Raw genomic sequence first — 16,747 nt, forward strand, 5'->3', positions numbered from 1 at the left:
ACTTGCAAACTTTAGTATTTCATTTAAGCCTGATCATTTTCAGAATACCATAATATGAGCAATCTTTATTTTTAAACAAGTGATGGTTTATTTAGAAGAATATGCAAGTGATAAATGTGATTAATTTGCAACATTTTTCAGGAAAATCATACAAACGTCTGTAAATTGCTCGTGGACTGTTGCTTAAATATGAGATAGTTGTGGTTTTATGGTGTCATTTAGCCATGACTCATCTTATTGATCCTTGTTAGGATCTGCAACAAAAGACGATGGAAATATTCCAACCTTCCCTTTGCACTCGCCTTCGAGCCACTCGTCGTTGACTGGAGTGAAAAATAAAGACCATGATGAAATTTTAATCGAATGGTTGTTCGAATGGAATTCACAGCAGTTATGAAGGTTTATTTTTTCATATATATATACTAACAATGCACAACAATAGAAACGGCTGTAGTTCTTACCTTTAGAGAGGACTGTAATGACATCACCTTCCCTGAATTCCAGATCTTCTGGGGTGGAGGCCTCATATGAGAACAGAGCCACCATGTTCTCCTGCGCTAAGGCTTTATCCTGAATCAAAGGGGCACAATGAGTGATTGGTACAAAACTCTTCAAAATGGGTATTTGTCTGTGCAAGTTACTGGTAATAGTACTGGCTTATTCCTTTCAGCAAAGAGTTCAGAATAATGAGAAAACTGATAATGGCTCAAATGAATGATGCAGACATAGCTGAGTGAATCGAAAGTGTGAAAAAACCCCAGAATGCTCAGGGAGATCAGACTAGAGCAATTAAGGCTGTATATTTAATTTCAGCTGCTACCTGCGTGGCTGAACACCACAATGTCAGACGGTTTTCTTTCATACAGCTCCACAGGACCTCCATCTCTGACTCGTCAACAGTCACTTTGTCACTCGATCCAGGCTTGGCATAGCTAACGGAGACGATATTCAAAGCAATGGGTGCAGTCAGGCTTCGTACTTGCACGGTGCGTTCGGACACGCTTCTCAATTAGATGGCGGTGGGGCGAACTGTAATGGCAGTACCTCAGTCTAAGTGTGGAGGCCGGACGTTTGAGTTTAGTGCTGACCAGCTGAAGCACAGCTGTGAATGGTTGGCCTGGTGAAATGCACATTGCTATGGTAAACATGAAGTGCACTTTCACAATGCACCCAGAGAAAACTTTAGGATCCTTAGTCTAAGAGGAAAACAGTGGAGATAGACAAAAACAATAGACAATATAAGATGAAGACAGTTCTATGATTAATTCAAAGAACAGTTGCAGCTCAGTGAGGGAGTACATAGGCGTTTGGTGCTGGATTTGGCCAAGGAACTGCCTTGTCTGTATGGGTTCTATAATGAATATTTGTTAATCAATGACTTTCTTGGGAGTGGTGAATGATCTGTGTGTTTAGTGCCTCCAGGCCGGTTTTCCGTACAGGCTTGTTTGGTGCAGGTCTCTGGGGTGGGGCTGGTATCTCGGCATTGCTGTTTGATGGTGAAACCTGCTGGACAGAAGCTGTTACTGGTATTTATAAACACACAGTTGGTACAAAGTACATGGCTGGAGAAAATACTTAGTAAGTCGTTATTTTTTTCAGTATGGGTAGAAATGTTAAATTGCATAAAGGCTAAGAAGTATCTTTCTCAGCACTTTTTGATACTCAAGATATAAGCTACTATTGGCAGTATTTGTATGCTACATATAACTAGTGTATTACGTTTTAAATTAATTCATTATAGCTGAGGAACACAGAAAAGGAATAAAATCATGCAGCATCTTTTTTAAACACTCACTATGCAAGCATTTATCCTAGTTTATTTAGTTTTTCTTTAGCATTAACAAATTCTAGTCTGTTTACCGGTTGTTATTGTGGCAGTTCGAAAGGACGCTTACCTGCAGTGTTTTTGAGGCCAGTGGTTCCAGGTAATTATAAGGAACAAGCCCTTTCTGGAAATAGTGAGAAAGCAACACAAATATGTTACGCATGTAGTCTGTTATGATGTACTGGTATACAAAATGTATTATCCGAAAAAGTTGCATGCTACATTAAACAAAAATCACCCTGTGGAGGAGTCACAAAGGCTTGGCAGCTGTTTCAGTTAACATTATATTTAGCAACAATATACAGTGCGTGACCAAAATGTAAATGCACTTCCTATAAAGCATCAAACAAACCTAGCATTACAAATATATATACATATGTAAATCACACACAAGGTGTAAGCGTATTCATTTGGGTGGTGTAGCAGTTTGACAAAGAGTACATGGCTGCTTGTACTGTTTATTCAGTGAAAGACATTTTTGGCTACAAAAGGTTATGAGGAATACTGGCTGATTTCTTCCATATCTTCTATAAAGTCAGAAATCACCAACAGACGTAGATACGCACCCTTCCATTAAACATTACAGATGCCCAGTTGTCGTCCCCTCTTTGAAGAACAAAGACGATGTTGCCTGGCAACACGGCTAGCTCCTCTTCGGTCTCTGGAATGAACTCGTACAGAACAGTGTGAGGCTCACCTTCAAGCGCCCTGCAGGTTCCAAGCACAGATGCTATAAATAACGCTCCAAATGGCTGCGATGGGAGCACTGGAGGTACATAACAGAGTATATGTCACACAGTGCATGCACTGGGATTACCTCAGTACCTCAGGCTGCTTAGGTGCAGTCGGTGCATCCACAACCTGTTCAAAGAAAAGTAAGACATCACATGTTCATGGCAGCCAGAGTGCATCAGGAGTGAATGAAGTGAATACAGGGATCACACGGGTTCCTCATCTGGAAACGTTTATGAAGCAGTTTGGTCAGATAGCCAAGTTCATCTCTATTGTAATGTGGTGAAAATTGAGTAACTGTTACAGAAGTTGCATAAGCAAATCTCCAGTATGCTCTGAAGGCATTAGTTCACCCAGTTTTGCTAATCTCTTTAATAGTAAATGATACCCAGTGATGACCAATGAGTTTTATTTTTAAATAGCATTCAAATGTAGTCAAAGTTTGTATGAGAAAAGGTTGAACAATTTTCATGCTTCTCTCCAGTGTTGGTTATTACCAATTTCCACCCAGTATCTAGCACCCCTTCTGTTGCACAATTTTTACCAGCCTTTTAGACCTTTAATCTAGGATCCACGGGAGAGACCAACCCAGTCCTCGGCTGGGCAAATGTGCAAATTGTGGTTTGCCTTTTATTGTTCAGTGTGGCTCTTTGTGTGCAAGACAAATTCCCTTTGGTGCAATAAAGGTTTTAATCACTGGAAGAGAAGGATCTGAGAAAGGCTCACCTGAGGCTGAAGGGGGGCGAAACCGGAGAAATTATCAGCTGGAACAACAGAAGACAGAACCTGTGGACAGAGCATCCACAGAGTCCGACTCTATTGACACTTTTGGGGAAAACGTCCTGCTTTCCCAATATTATTGATCATATAAAGTTGTGAAATGTGAGGCTTTGTTTGGGTACCTTGGCTTTTCCAAGGTAGTCCTTTTTCTCCAGCTCTGCCACATAGTGCTTATTGGGCTTGAACAGCAGTCCTGCTGGAATCCCCACCAGAGAGAAGAGCTTCTGCTTCTACATGCAAAGAAGCAGAAGGAAGGAACATAATACAAATCACTCGTGAACACACACGCATTCGCAATACAATAACTGATATTGGAAACATTCAGACATTGCTCTGCTACAAAGGCACAGCCAAAGGCTGAACTATTCAGTTACTGCATTACTTTGAAAGTAAGAAAGTGCTTTTCTCATGGAATTTCAATGTTTAAAGCATTATGTAAAATGTTTAAAAATAGTACTTGATTACTTAAGTTAGAGTGAATATAATTATCATGTGAACTCCTCTTTGTAACTTCTGCAGGCTGATGCAATATCCATGTTCCCGTAAGAGAAATCAGTTCAAACAAGCCTAAGCAATACAGCTCAAAACATGTCCAATGTTGTCTTGTATTTAATTGCATAGTACGATTAGAAAAAACAAACAAACAAAAAAACTAATTAAAAACAACAAAAGTACAATTGTAGCACAATGTGGGTCGTTGTCTGAATTAATTATATTAGTTTGACCAACCAGAATGGATTCTACAGCCTGGTCAATATGCCCAAATTTGGCTTCTGAACGGAGGTTAAGGGCTGTAAGCAAGTTTTCCTGGGCTTTTTCCCACTTGCCCAGTGTGGCATAGACAAGACCGATGTTGCGCAGCACCTAAATGGACAGAGGCATTAAAACACTGTTTTATCTGTTACTCTGACATCATCACTTACTCCATGTGAATGCATGATTTAAATTTTTTTATTTAAAAAAATAAACAAAAGATTTATACCACAACAGGGCATCACAGATATTCATCTGACTGCTAAGAAAGCAATTTACTGGAAGGACTGTGATTTCTTATTTATTTGTTTTATTGTAAGTTTTGTTCTTCTTATTATTATTATTACTCTATTTTGTCACAACTCACATTACATTCAGTTTGTAATTTATTTTGTTCTTATGTTTTTGAGTATATATTTTGCTTTGCATAACCCTTCTATGTGAACACTATGGTGACTGTTACTGTTAATGTCAATCTGTGAAAACCAATAAAAATATCATTTAAAAAAGAAAAGGTTAATTAGGTCATAAGACTTTGTTGATATCTCTGTTTTAGCAAAACATTCAGCAAGCATCTTGTCAAGAGGGCTAGTCACAAAGACCATGTGACTTTTATTGACCAATAAATCCTCATACGATGGCGGGTATATCTGTAGGTTTACATCTCTACATTTGATGATGCTATTAAAAATTAGGCAATCAGCAGGATACTCCAAACCTTTCTTACCTCACAAGCATAAAGTTTATACCTCAGCCCGAGAGGTTTGTAGTCTATCAACTGATTCCCTCTTAGCTCCTTAAACGCTTGCTGGAAATCCAACAGTGACTCCTCAAACCTTGAGACATATTTTTAGAAGTTAGGAATTCTTGCAATAAGACTCATTTCATATAAGCCCAGTAAAAGGAATATGTGACTTTACAACGGTGTAGCCAGTGTAGTCCATTTCCTAGACACCACCAACATTCCCTGTAATACCTTCATGTATTTAATCTTTCTCATTTGTTGAAACGCAACAAGGTACATTACTCAATATGGCTTACTTTTCTTTTTTGTAGAATGTAATTCCTCTTTGAAAAAAAGCAACGGCCAAATGCTCATCTTTGCCAATGCTGTTGTCAAATGCCTTCGAAAGAGACAGTTTCCTCTTAAACAACTGAAACAACTTTTACTTCCTGTTTTTTTACACTGAAGGTTTTTTGTTTAAAAAAAAAAAAAATTTTAAGCTGCACTAAGGTTTTTGAGGAATACAGTAAACGGTAATCACCTAATGACCGATAGTGCCAAAGAGATTATAAGATGTAACACTATAAGCACCCACCTTCTCAGCAACATCGAAGTCGTCATTGTTCAGGTGGAGACATCCGATGTTGAAGGAGATTTTAGATGTCTTGTCCTGGATCTCCAGGAATGCTTGTAGGGCAGAGATTTTGTCACCCTTCTCTGAGAACGCCACGGCGTCTGCCCACTGGCGCAAACAACTCACAAAGGACATCTTTTCTCAGCTGCTGCTGTTGTCTTACTGTCAACTTCTCTTCCAGCAGACGAGAACCAGAAACTGCACTGCCCTGCTCTGTCACAGAGGAAGGGGTGGAACCAATGCCAGCTATTTGTTTCTTATGGATTCACTAACTTTCCCATTACGTTTTATTTGACCTGTCAAAAAGGTCTAAAGGTTTTGTTGTGCCGTTGTGTGTTTGCTTGTTTGAACAAGGCATCACACAGATTCTGTGATAATGTAAGTGTACCGTTAAATTACTTGTGATCCTCTCATCACTGAGCAGTGTTAGGGCTGCAGGATGCTCTCAGCTGGCATGGCGCTGGTTGCCTAGGCAACCCTGGAGCAGGCACTGGAGCAGCTGGGAGGAGGAAACGGCCTTTCCAGCTCAGAGCTCTATGGTTAGAGACACATGGCCATTCCAGCTCAGAGCTCTATGGTTAGACACATGGCCTTTCCAGCTCAGAGCTCTATGGTTAGAGATTCATGGCATTTCCTGTGAGTGTAAATAGACAGCTGGGCTGCGATGGCTTCGCTGCGGATCAGTACTGCCTTTAAGTAAGGCGAGCAGGGTTGGAGCCACGTTTGGAGCAGCGTTGTCCATGCAGCAGCCAGCTCCTGCAGGTGAATGCGGCGGACATGGAGCTGGGCTCAGCGCTGTACAGCAGTTTGAAGGATGTGGCATGGAGCACCACTACTCTGCCTCTGGATCGGCTGGTCACTGCCTACAGGCTGCCGCAGATTGTAAGATTGGACAGCGGTAAGATTTACTTTTAATTCACAGTAGCCGCTAACCTCAACTGTCTTTGGATTTGATTTGCCTTTTCGGTGGTGTTTCCAGACTTAGTTGTGCATGCGGTTTGGGGGAATTTGCTCGGGAAAACTTGCTCTCAACTCTTCAACAATCTGAAGCGTGGGTGACAATGCTACTGGGCTGGGATTCCAATATTTAGCTTCCCAGTTAGCCTTAGCTTCGCAGTTAGCCTTAGCTTCGCAGTTAGCCTTATCTCGCTAGCTAGCTGATCTGAAAATGCCTGTGACTAGGTAGCTAGATAGCTAGGCTAGCTAGCTGCTAACATAGCAGCAGATTGTCACTAGGTAGACGCTTTGTCAATATATCAGTTGGTTTTTTTCCCCTCGTTTCTAGCAGCGGATTACTAGTTAAAGACGCCTCCCGCCAGATAGCTACCTACTGATAAGAGTTATTTGTCAACAAACCCGTCAGTTTAGCTGTACGTTGTCACACTGAACGTCAGTTAGCAGGTTTGTAGCTTGATAACATTAGTCAAGCTAGCCAGACAAACTAATACTGGGTATCCAAGCTCCTACCTAAACACTGCTAGCTGCGTTTGCTCCCGTTTACTGAGGTTGCTCTCCACATACTCGCTAATAAAAGTGTTTCATGCCTCATGTAACCTAGCTGTCTAGCTAGGGTGTGATGGACCTGCACAGAGCCCGTGTTTCTGAAGAGCGGCTAGGCTTTAACAGGATTATTATGTCTTCACTGTCTGGCTGGATACTGGGACTTGTGTCGTCTCAGCTCAGCCCGCTCCGTTTGTTCTCCTGGCTGTTTACGCACGTCTCCAGTTCTGCTTCTGTCTCCTTATGGCATTCATATAAAGTCTATTTCATAACTCCTACAATAAGGACCCCCGTCAGCCTGTCAAATGGTGCCCCACCGTCCAGCTGACACCCGCGTAGTCGTTAAAGAATTTGGCTGAGTTATGAATGACTGTTGAGTCCATGGAAATGCAGTCAGGCCAACATATTGGTGCGTGTTAAATGACTTTTCAGAGTATTTTTCTTTTTTTTTTGAGAAGAGAAACACGGCGAGGTAATTTGTTAGTAATGTAATAACTTGGAAGGTCAGTGCATCTTCCTGTTGCAAAATTTGAGTGATATTACACCATTTTACAGCTACATTTAGGAGTCTGTGAAGGCGCTACATGTCCTGTGTCCTTACTACCTGGCGAACCTAGCATGCGGATACGATCATGTTTCCATACTGATGTGGATAAGTGATAGGCTTATCTTTCTCTCCAGGGGAGTCGGTGGAAGGGCTGAGAGAAAACGACTACCTCTTGATTCATTCATGCCGGCAGTGGACTACGATCACCGCGCATAGCCTGGAGGAGGGCCATTATGTCATCGGACCGAAAATTGAGATCCCTGTCCATTATGAGGGTGAGGCCACTCACTTTGTTGTGGTCTGCTTTGTGTAGGACTAGCACTTTTGCCCTCTGTGGCCTTCAACTACATATGCTCTTTGACCATTTAAGGAAGGGATAAGAAACAAAAACAGAATGAAGCAGGCAAAACGGGAATCTGGACAAGCGTGACGGTTCCGGGGAGTAACTGCAGAGTTTTTCCATCACCTTTCGAATATAAATGTTGAGAACGTGTTCATGTTTAACAGCATACGTATACACGAAGAGCTGGAAAGTGTAGGCATTGCCTTCAAAACAGATTAAGAACGCTTGAATCTTAAATTGACCTGTGAACAAGTTAAACAGTACATATATTCACATTTCGTAAATCCACATCTGAAACCAATTCATACTTTTAGAAACACCACAAATATATTTTTATAACTAAGCTGGATGTTAAATATACTGACTGCTATAATGAGCGCTGAAGCTCAGGACAAGGCAGAACTTGTGTTCAAAGGTGTCGCGTAGCTCTCTTTCCATCACTTGCCAGGGAGATGCATTGAAATCAATGCGAGGAACCTAAAGAAAGTGCGGTTAATTACTCGCGTTTCACTAAAATATCGGAGCAGAGATCATACACATTCTATCTGTTGTCCTAGTAGATTTTTTTTTTGGACCCAAGTGAATAACGCAGGCAATAACTGCCTGAAGCGGTAACATCTGAATGCCTTGTGGTGATTTATGTTCTGGTGCACAGGTCAGTTCAAACTGCTGGAGCAGGACAGGGACATTAAAGAGCCTGTGCAGTACTTCAACAGTGTGGAGGATGTGGCCAAAGCATTTCCGGAACGAGTCTACGTCATGGAAGAAATCACGTTCAACGTTAAGGTGTGGCTTTGTCCGTGCATCCACTGCTTAGAGCGCCCCAAGTAGCAGACCTTTCTTCCTTCCGCTAAAGTGTTTGAATGCGGTCTTTTAATTAACTGTCCTAACCTTTGGAAGTGTTTGTAATCTGTACTCTTTGGTCTTGCAGTTACCATGTGTTGCAATTGGCTGTTTTGTATTTTAAGTGCATGATATGTAATCTCATTGTGTCTGCTCTGTTACTGCCATGCCCCGACTAGCAGTGTCTGCCCTCGCTTACAACATAGCCGATCAGCCCAAGAATCAGAAACAGTACATTCATTGTCCTCCGAGCTGAATTCACAATGACTTTTCCTGCTCCGAAAAGTCCCATTGTCTTAGAGTGAAAGGTTATTTCTGCATTACCCTACAAGAGCTGGCTGTAAAAATAGAAAGAAAAGAAAGGCTATTACTAATAATCGCATGTCGAAGTTTCTGTCCGTCGGTGAGGAAGTCGAGTTTACGGCTCCTTTAATGAGCTGATGACACCGATGTGTTTGTTGCAGATGGCCTCAGGGGAGTGCAATGAAGACACAGAGGTGTACAACATCACGCTGAACACGGGCGACGAGCTGACCCTCATGGGCCAGGCGGAGATCCTCTACGCCAAGACGTCGCGCGAGAGGTCGCGCTTCAACACCATCTTCAAGCGCATCGGCAAGCTGAACTCCATGGGCAGGCTGGGGCGCGGCAAAATGCCATGCCTCATCTGCATGAACCACCGTACGAACGAGAGCATTAGCCTGCCCTTCCAGTGCCGCGGGCGCTTCAGCACCTGCTCGCCATTGGAGCTGCAGATGCAGGAGGGCGAGCACACCATCCGCGCCATCGTGGAGAAGACACGGCTGCCCGTGAACGTGACGGTGCCGGGCAGCCCGCCGCGCAACCCCCACGACCTGCATGTGATCCGCGAGGGCCACCGCTACAAGCTGGTCAACGTGCAGACCAAGACCGTGGTGGTGTGTTGTGGGCTACACGCCAACAAGGTGCTACCTGTACACTTCGCCCTGCAGGCCGGCGGGGCCGGCGCTCTGCCACGCCTGCTTGTGCCCGAGGGTCTGCTGCATGGCGAGGCCTGGCTGGAGACGGTCGTCCACCGCTGGTTCACCTACTGCCAGGAGCAGTTCAACATCGACGACTACTCGCGGGCCGTGCGCGACGTGCGCGCCGACTGGACGGAAGACAGCAAGAGCCCCAAGAAAGGGGGTGGGACCAACGGCTGCCCCTCCCACACACACCTGCCTAGCTCACTTAGTTCAGCCCGGGACGAGCTCACGCAGTCGTTCCACCGTCTCTCCGTCTGCGTCTACGGCAACAATCTGCACGGCAACAGTGAGGTGAACCTGCAGGGCTGCGTGAGTCTGTACGGCGAGTACGCGCCTCCCGAACCGCCGGATGCCGATTACCTGTTCACCGAGCTTTCGGACGACTCATCCGGCCCGGGCGGCCCGGGCAAAACGGATCTGCCCTACGAGGAGCTGTGGCTGGACCACGGGAAGAGACGCGGGCCCACGTACGAGCACTCCGAGGCTGGCCGCGGGAGCACCGGCACGTCCGCCTGCCCGCACGTGCCGCCATACCTCAGCACGGGACCAGCCAGCGTCCTGCTCAGCGCAGACATCGGTCTACCTCCACCCCCTGTGCCTCCAAAGTCCGAAGCTGTGAGTACGCGGGGTGAAAAAATTATGCTTAGTTTAGTTTTAATTCACTTTTGCTTGCTTTACCTTGTGTACCTCCGGCAGGCCGCCAGAGCCTTAAGGGAGGTTAGATGGTTGTTGGTCAGAGTTAGAACAGTTACTGTTTCTGTAAGTGCACGCAGCAGACGCTCGGCTCAAAGCCTCGAGCTGTTGTTTCTGAATCTGGGCCTCGGCCGCCACATCACTGTATGCTTTCGAAACTTTAAAAACAAACAAACAAAAAAACAGTACACCATTTCAGTGCATGCCTATCAGTAACCCATTACTTTTGGGGGGTGTTTACATCACTTTCATTTGCACAGATCTAAGGTTGCTCACTTGTACTGGTTAGAGCAGTTTCTTCAGAAAGAAAACTGTGCTTTAAGAGATGAGAAAGCAATAACAAATATTTGCTTATGATCCTGCGCTGATGATAACTGCTTATGATGTTATGCAAATATACACCTAAGTGTTAGTGGTGTCTACATAGCCTAAATGTCTAACCTAGTAAATCTAGTAATTCATCTTTCACCCAGTCTCAGTATCAGACATCTTCAAAGATGTGAAGTCTGACGACGAGCTTTCAGAAATCTCATTGTAGACGTTGTTCACCGTTTAGGGAGGGGACAGATAACCCAAACAAACCCACAGGAACCTTTAGCAATTACTGCAGAGGGGCATGTACCAACATGAGGGCATGATTCTGTTTACCAAAAATTAGTGTAGCAAAACCGTCAATGTCATCTGGTAGAGCGAGTCGCACTTCAGACGTCAAGCGCTTAACTTCTAGCATTAGGGAACGGCAGTGAAATCTCCTCTTAATGCCACCCAACATACGTTAGATTAGGTGGGGAAAAAGAATCTTATGTTGTCAGATTCTGTGTTCCCAGATGGTTCCATCCAGATTCACAGATTAAAATCAAAGAGTTTTCCTATTACTCAATTATTTACTGTTATTTATGCGTATCTGAGGGTCTCTGTATTTCGTATAATTTTAGGGACGTTTCACGACCAGTCATTAAGGATCTTGTCAGTCGTTTGTGTGTGAGAATGAATTTCCTTTTGTAGAAATGTTTCAAAGAGACCATTTTCAAATAAAATACACATTTGACAGGTGGTGATTGTAGAAAAACAAACAAAACCAGGTGGATTTAATCCATCCTCCTGCTCTGTGCAGGTGAAGGAGGAGTGCCGGTTGTTGAACGCCCCTCCCATCCCCCCGAGGACTTCCAAACAGTCGGCTCCGAGCTCCAGCGGCGGGGTTCCCTACCCCCCCACCAAACCCCGGCAGGCAGACACGCGTTCTCCCAGCCCCTCCCTTTCCTATTACTCCTCGGGCCTGCACAGCATGTGAGTACGCCAGCACGAGCCCCCCCGAGTGCTTAGTCTCCTTATGATTTAGCCTCCGTCCCTCATCTTTTTGCAGAGGAGGAGATGGCGAGCCTCCAGGAGAACCAGACGAGCCGAACCACACGTGCTACCCATGCAGCTGGCCTCGAGCGGACGCCAAGCTGCACTCCTGCCTCGGGCCGTCCAGGGACGCTGCTCTCTCCCGCCTGTCCTGGCCCAACGACTTCTGCGGGGGCGAGTCGCACAAGGGGGAGGAGTTTTTGTCGGCCCAGTGCCGTAGTTACTCCAGCTACCCGAGGAAAAGGACCCCTGCCACCCCCAAGGCTTGTGCCTCAGATCTTTTTGACAGGGGGGAGGGGTTAGAGAGGAGCACCGCCTCCAAAAAGGCCCAACAGCCTGCCCAAGTTTGTAGTAAATCTACAAGTTATACCCTGGAAATGTACAGGGACACGCCCACCGAGGAACCTAACACTAAGCAAAGCCAGTCCTGCCCTATATTGCCACCAAGAACCCCAAAATCAAACGACTCTAAGAAAGGCAGGGACTGTGCGCTGGCAGAGGTCACAAGCAACGAGGCCGCGGAACTCTGTTCGGCAAGCTGCTCAGTGGAGAAGTCGCGCCACAGCACCACAGCCTCCCGACCGGTCGCCTCGGGGTTGCCATGGCAACCACCAATCGACCTGTCGGGCCTTTCCATTGAAGAGGTCTCGAAGTCAATGCGGTTCATAGGCATGTCCGAGGACGTGGTCGCGTTGTTCGTCAGAGAGAAAATTGACGGCAATTTGCTCCTGCAGCTCACGGAAGAGATCCTGTCAGAGGACTTTAAGCTAAGCAAACTACAAGTGAAGAAACTCCTGCAGTTTATTAGTGGCTGGAGGCCCAAAATGTAAGCTTGAACAAACCCAAAACTAGTCTACGACAAAACATGCACTGTGCTGCAGCCTGGGACACTGGCCTTCAGTATTGCATTAGACTGTTTTGTATCTATATGCTATGCACAGTCAGAAGCCTTGTAATGAATTTTACTGATGTATATGTGTGTATGTATGTATGTATGTATGTATGTGTACACACACACATTATATAAGTGTGTGTGTGTGTGTGTGTGCTTTATGTATTAACTTTCATGTGTTGATGTATACCCTTCTCTATGTAATCTCTCTCTGACCTTATGGTACCTGCACAACAAACTTAACACTTTGCTCAAACCCAAAGCCTTTGAGAAATATGATATTTTTGACTCCACCCAATCATGGCTTCAGTTTCCTTGGTTGGTGATCAATAAACAGTGTGCCACAAACTGTGCCACAGATATTCAAGGACCTCCTTTATCAGTCTCGGTGTTTTAAGATAAATCACACTCATAATTATTATTCACCTAATATCTTCTACCCATCCTTTCTTTCATAAATCAAGTCATACGCTAGTTTTTAAATAAGTGATGAGTGATAATTTGTCATTTTGACAAGTGACCTGGGGGCGTGTACATCCATCACGGCACCACTGTAGGAAGGTGCAGTCTTTGTAATGCATGGTCTTCTTGTTTCAAAGGACCAACAATAATTGTGCATGTGGTTGCTCAGTTGTATTTTGTCTGACTGTACTTGCATCATTAGTTCTTGTGCAAAAAAGCAAACAAGGTCTAGAGCTGAGTGAGATGGGGCCTTTGATTCTGCAGTCCATTACACTCAACATGAGGCTACATTTATACAACAAAAATCTAATTAAACCAATCGCAGAAAAGTAGGAAGTGCTGTTAATCCGAAGCATACACCTGTGAAATATGGCATGGCACAGCATGTTTGGCTACCAGTGAACAACCCTGTCAGCAAATCTCCAGGAAAGAAAACCAGCAAATGACACTGGAATTAAAGCAGTACTTTACCCTCATTGCTTTGACTTTGATATAATGGAGTACGGAGCCAAAACGACCAATTGTGTTAATGTCCAATTACTTACTGACTGCAGTGTATGAGCCCGTGGTCACATGACACAGCTCTGCACTCTCTGTGCCCTCAATTTGCCTGCATGATACAGTTAAGAACTCTGAAGCGGAAAGAAACAAGTTACACAAGATTTCCAGGCCTGCATGCCAACATGCTCCAGTGCTGAATTTTTATAATTTTCATATATGATTAAAATTCTTCAAATATGCTTTTTTCCCTGCAAGTTAAGAAGTGGAGAATTCCAGAACTGTGAAGTTCCACACTGATTATGGCAACATTTGTCCCGATTCTGTTTGGTTCTCATTCCCCTTGAAGCACAATCACAGCTCAAAACAGCACTGACATGAAGACCACAGCTTTCTAGGATTAGTTATGCCTTTAGATCCCACATACAATTTTACCTCTGCATATTATTACTTCTGGTATGGTAAGTTCAATTTCATAAGTCAGAATGGCTGTTTATTTGAACCCACACAAAACTGAAGCACAATCTGGCATGCACAGATGAGAAATAAGAGCCCATAACAAATTTAAAGTTTTTACTTCAGCAGAACCAACATTGCTCTTCCAGTGATCAATACCCCATCCTCCCCAAGTCCCCATAGCCATACACACCGTGGACAGATCGCTATTGAGTGACTGCTGTCGGAAGCCGTCCTGTCACAAGCAAAAATAAATGAAATAAATGTATCAACTGGCCATAAGGGTGGAGTGTCGTGATGAGTAGCAGGGGGTCACACAGGAAACGGACACATGTGGCAGTCATTCTGAGACACAAACATGGGATTACAAAAGTCAACAACGGTTATACTGTTAACCATTTTGTTCTGTTCCTTAAAGCTACTAAATCAACACCATTACGGATCACTCAGCACGAGAGGCTGAGCTGAAACTTGCATGCTTAGACATGTATACATTGAAAGTGTTTCCATAAAGGCTGCTCAGATCCAGGGCTCCCAGCCTATCCATGCTCTGCCCAGTAGATTGGCGTCGGTCGCCTGATCGATGAGGCAGTCCACCTGTTCGTCCACGCTCAGGTCTTTCACCCCGAGACGGGCGCGGATGTTGTGCTCCTCACTGCCTCGAGCCACGGCCAGCATGTACTCAAACACTGGATCTTTCTCGAAACCCAGACGAAGCTCTTCACTGATAGGAAACACAGTAACAACGCGAATGCTCGCCATTATTTTCACTTCTGAAAATTGTAATCCCCCCCACCCCATTTGCACATTTTTTACAGACCATTTCTAACAAGCTGAGTAAGTCTCATATTTAGATCTAAGGTCTCCTGTTTCAAACCACAAAATATAATGACTGAGTATACATTAAACAGTGAAATACTTTGGCACCATACCTTGCCCTTTGGCCTCAGCTAAATCTAGTGTACTGAGAAAGTAAAATTAGGGAGCTGAAAGAAGAGAGCTCCAGGCATGGAGAAGGTGTAATCAGATCCATCACTGAGCAATAGTTGGGCACACCTTGTTATAACTGAGGGATTGGTCCCCTCTAGCTTCCTCCGGGCAAAATGGACCTTTTGTAGCGGGTACCAGTTGATCTCTCTGGTGTCCACGCGCTCAGTCCAGGTGCCTCCCTTCTTCAGCTGCTTCAGCTCAAAGTTCTGAAGAAAGAGGAGGTGACACGTTACATCGGAAACCTAAAAGGTTAAAACCAGGGCTGGGACTTGGGCTTAAAAAAGGAAACTCACACTGGATTTTACTGTAGATGTATCCATAGTTACACACCCTCAAGAAGTAGGATAAAAAAAAAAAAAAAAAACACACCAATTCGTGTGCCCCTCACCCACCTTTTCTGTAACCAAATAAAACGCACCGCAGGGTTTGCGTACCTTCCAGTCGAGTGAGGGCTCCTTGACAAACACATCCATGGTGTCGAGCAGCAGGTCGGGGTCGCGTCTGAAGGCGCGAAGTGAGTGTGTCATGACGCTGCGGATCAGACCCGACTCCGCCATGGGCCGCATCAGGCCCACAAACTGCCGCGTGAGCCGGAAGGGCATCAGCTCCGGCACCGGCAGAAACTGCGAACCCCAAACGCCACGGTTACAAGTGTTCATCACACTGGTTTATCACGAAGAGCCTCACAGACACGTGCCACACTGAGCCATCACTGGTCTGCTTGCTGAGTGTTTTTTGCCAGTCGCGTTCTCAGTGGGTGAGGGACGGAACCCACCTGGGTCGCCGATCCAAAGGCGTGGCCAAAGTCGATGCCGATCATGCCCCCCGTCTCCGTGTTGATCATGAAGTTGGAGAGGTGACGGTCCCCGATACCCAGAGCCCAATGGCTGATGCAGAGAAGCGCATGCGAGCTGGTGAAGTGCGAGCGCAGCGAGAGGAAGGCTTCGGGCGTCGTGCTCATCCGGACGAATGCCCGTCTGAAAGACACGCCAGTCACGGTCATCATCACAGTCACTATCGGTGTAGTTCGCCTTCACACTAGCTGGGCCTTCACTTCCTCCAACGATCTTAAGTGTGGTGCCAGGCTATATAAACCGTACATACCAGGTCATAGTCACCATATGCCTCCATTCTGTTTGACACTACTCAGCACCTCTTGATGACTTAGAGGGGCTGGCCGAGCGCCAGACAGACTACAAGGCAGAGCAGCACCTTCATAATTACAGGAAGGTGGAGCAACACCTTCATAACTACAGGATGTTGGGAAGCTGTTGTATAATTATGGTCCAAACAGCATAAATGGAACACAGTAATAACAGGATATTGGCGGAGGAACAGGAGCGTACCTCAGCAGATCCTCTGGTACGTTCTGCTCGATCCTCTTAAAGTTATTAACGGTGTCTGTTCGGTTGGCCTTCCTGTGGCAAAATGACATTATCAGGCACCGTCAGCAGAGACTCGGGCCTGACGGGACATCGTGCCATTGTGTTTAGAAGGGAAACGGATGCCAGTGTACCTGTATGCCTCCGCGTATCGTCTTATTCCAACCACCTTCCCGGCAACTTTACTGATCCAACTGTCGTACATTTCATTGGGCCTAAAATCCCAAAAAACCACATGCGAGTTATAACACGTGTAACAACCTGAATAAAGAATTTCAGGGTCTTTCAAATGTTTATTTTTGGAATCAAATAAAAAAAAATAATGCACTAGAAATGTGAAAT

General features: G+C 45.0%; 3 protein-coding genes across 8 annotated transcripts in view; 1 reads left to right on the top strand and 2 right to left on the bottom strand.

Moving 5' to 3' along the window:
- Positions 1-64: 64 nt before the first annotated feature.
- ncf2 (neutrophil cytosolic factor 2) lies at positions 65-5,638 on the bottom strand. Of its 4 annotated transcripts, XM_027019364.3 has the most exons (14): positions 5,410-5,638; positions 5,132-5,214; positions 4,818-4,926; positions 4,067-4,201; positions 3,460-3,567; positions 3,284-3,343; positions 2,643-2,686; positions 2,392-2,533; positions 1,896-1,949; positions 1,438-1,503; positions 1,045-1,196; positions 821-932; positions 462-570; positions 65-323 (listed from the first exon to the last, which is right to left on the bottom strand). In XM_027019364.3, exons 1-14 carry the CDS (start codon positions 5,581-5,583, stop codon positions 235-237), a joined length of 1,437 nt encoding a protein of 478 aa, XP_026875165.3. In that variant the 5' UTR covers positions 5,584-5,638; the 3' UTR covers positions 65-234. The 4 variants fall into 4 exon arrangements, with proteins under 4 accessions (XP_026875165.3, XP_026875166.3, XP_081551399.1 ...); XM_027019365.3 differs by lacking the exon at positions 5,132-5,214 and having other exon boundaries at positions 5,410-5,574; XM_081695273.1 differs by lacking the exons at positions 4,818-4,926; positions 5,132-5,214.
- Positions 5,639-5,949: 311 nt separating this feature from the next.
- On the top strand, positions 5,950-12,970 carry garem (GRB2 associated, regulator of MAPK1). Of its 2 annotated transcripts, none has more exons than XM_027019388.3 (6): positions 5,950-6,346; positions 7,630-7,770; positions 8,494-8,624; positions 9,146-10,300; positions 11,493-11,665; positions 11,718-12,970. In XM_027019388.3, the coding sequence occupies exons 1-6, from the start codon at positions 6,226-6,228 to the stop codon at positions 12,553-12,555; spliced, it is 2,559 nt and encodes an 852-aa protein (XP_026875189.2). In that variant the 5' UTR covers positions 5,950-6,225; the 3' UTR covers positions 12,556-12,970. The 2 variants fall into 2 exon arrangements, with proteins under 2 accessions (XP_026875189.2, XP_026875190.2); XM_027019389.3 differs by having other exon boundaries at positions 5,954-6,346; positions 11,742-12,970.
- Positions 12,971-14,136: 1,166 nt separating this feature from the next.
- Positions 14,137-16,747, bottom strand: part of prkdc (protein kinase, DNA-activated, catalytic subunit) — a 31,484-nt gene continuing 28,873 nt past the window's right edge. For both annotated transcript variants that reach the window (XM_081695270.1, XM_027019390.3), the window contains exons 81-86: positions 16,540-16,620; positions 16,370-16,441; positions 15,799-16,000; positions 15,458-15,646; positions 15,090-15,229; positions 14,137-14,757 (exon numbers count right to left, since the gene is read on the bottom strand). In XM_081695270.1, coding sequence (XP_081551396.1) covers positions 14,553-14,757; positions 15,090-15,229; positions 15,458-15,646; positions 15,799-16,000; positions 16,370-16,441; positions 16,540-16,620 — 889 coding nt within the window. In that variant the 3' untranslated portion in view covers positions 14,137-14,552. The remainder of the gene's footprint in view (positions 14,758-15,089; positions 15,230-15,457; positions 15,647-15,798; positions 16,001-16,369; positions 16,442-16,539; positions 16,621-16,747) is intronic.

The sequence above is a fragment of the Electrophorus electricus genome, chromosome 13 (assembly GCF_041902795.1).
Source record: "Electrophorus electricus isolate QZ-2024a chromosome 13, ASM4190279v1, whole genome shotgun sequence".
Taxonomy (NCBI): Eukaryota; Metazoa; Chordata; class Actinopteri; order Gymnotiformes; family Gymnotidae; genus Electrophorus; species Electrophorus electricus.

Bases quoted from the DNA above. Each gene is read 5' to 3' on its own strand.
- garem (XM_027019388.3), top strand. From the start codon at position 6,226: ATGGAGCTGGGCTCAGCGCTGTACAGCAGTTTGAAGGATGTGGCATGG. The intron at 7,771-8,493 runs GTGAGGCCACTC...TCTGGTGCACAG, and splicing joins GATCCCTGTCCATTATGAGG to GTCAGTTCAAACTGCTGGAG. The intron at 10,301-11,492 runs GTGAGTACGCGG...TGCTCTGTGCAG, and splicing joins TGCCTCCAAAGTCCGAAGCT to GTGAAGGAGGAGTGCCGGTT.
- ncf2 (XM_027019364.3), bottom strand. From the start codon at position 5,583: ATGTCCTTTGTGAGTTGTTTGCGCCAGTGGGCAGACGCCGTGGCGTTC. The intron at 4,202-4,817 runs GTAAGAAAGGTT...CTGTCCATTTAG, and splicing joins ATAAACTTTATGCTTGTGAG to GTGCTGCGCAACATCGGTCT. The intron at 1,950-2,391 runs GTGCGTATCTAC...CACTATTTCCAG, and splicing joins CTGTAATGTTTAATGGAAGG to AAAGGGCTTGTTCCTTATAA.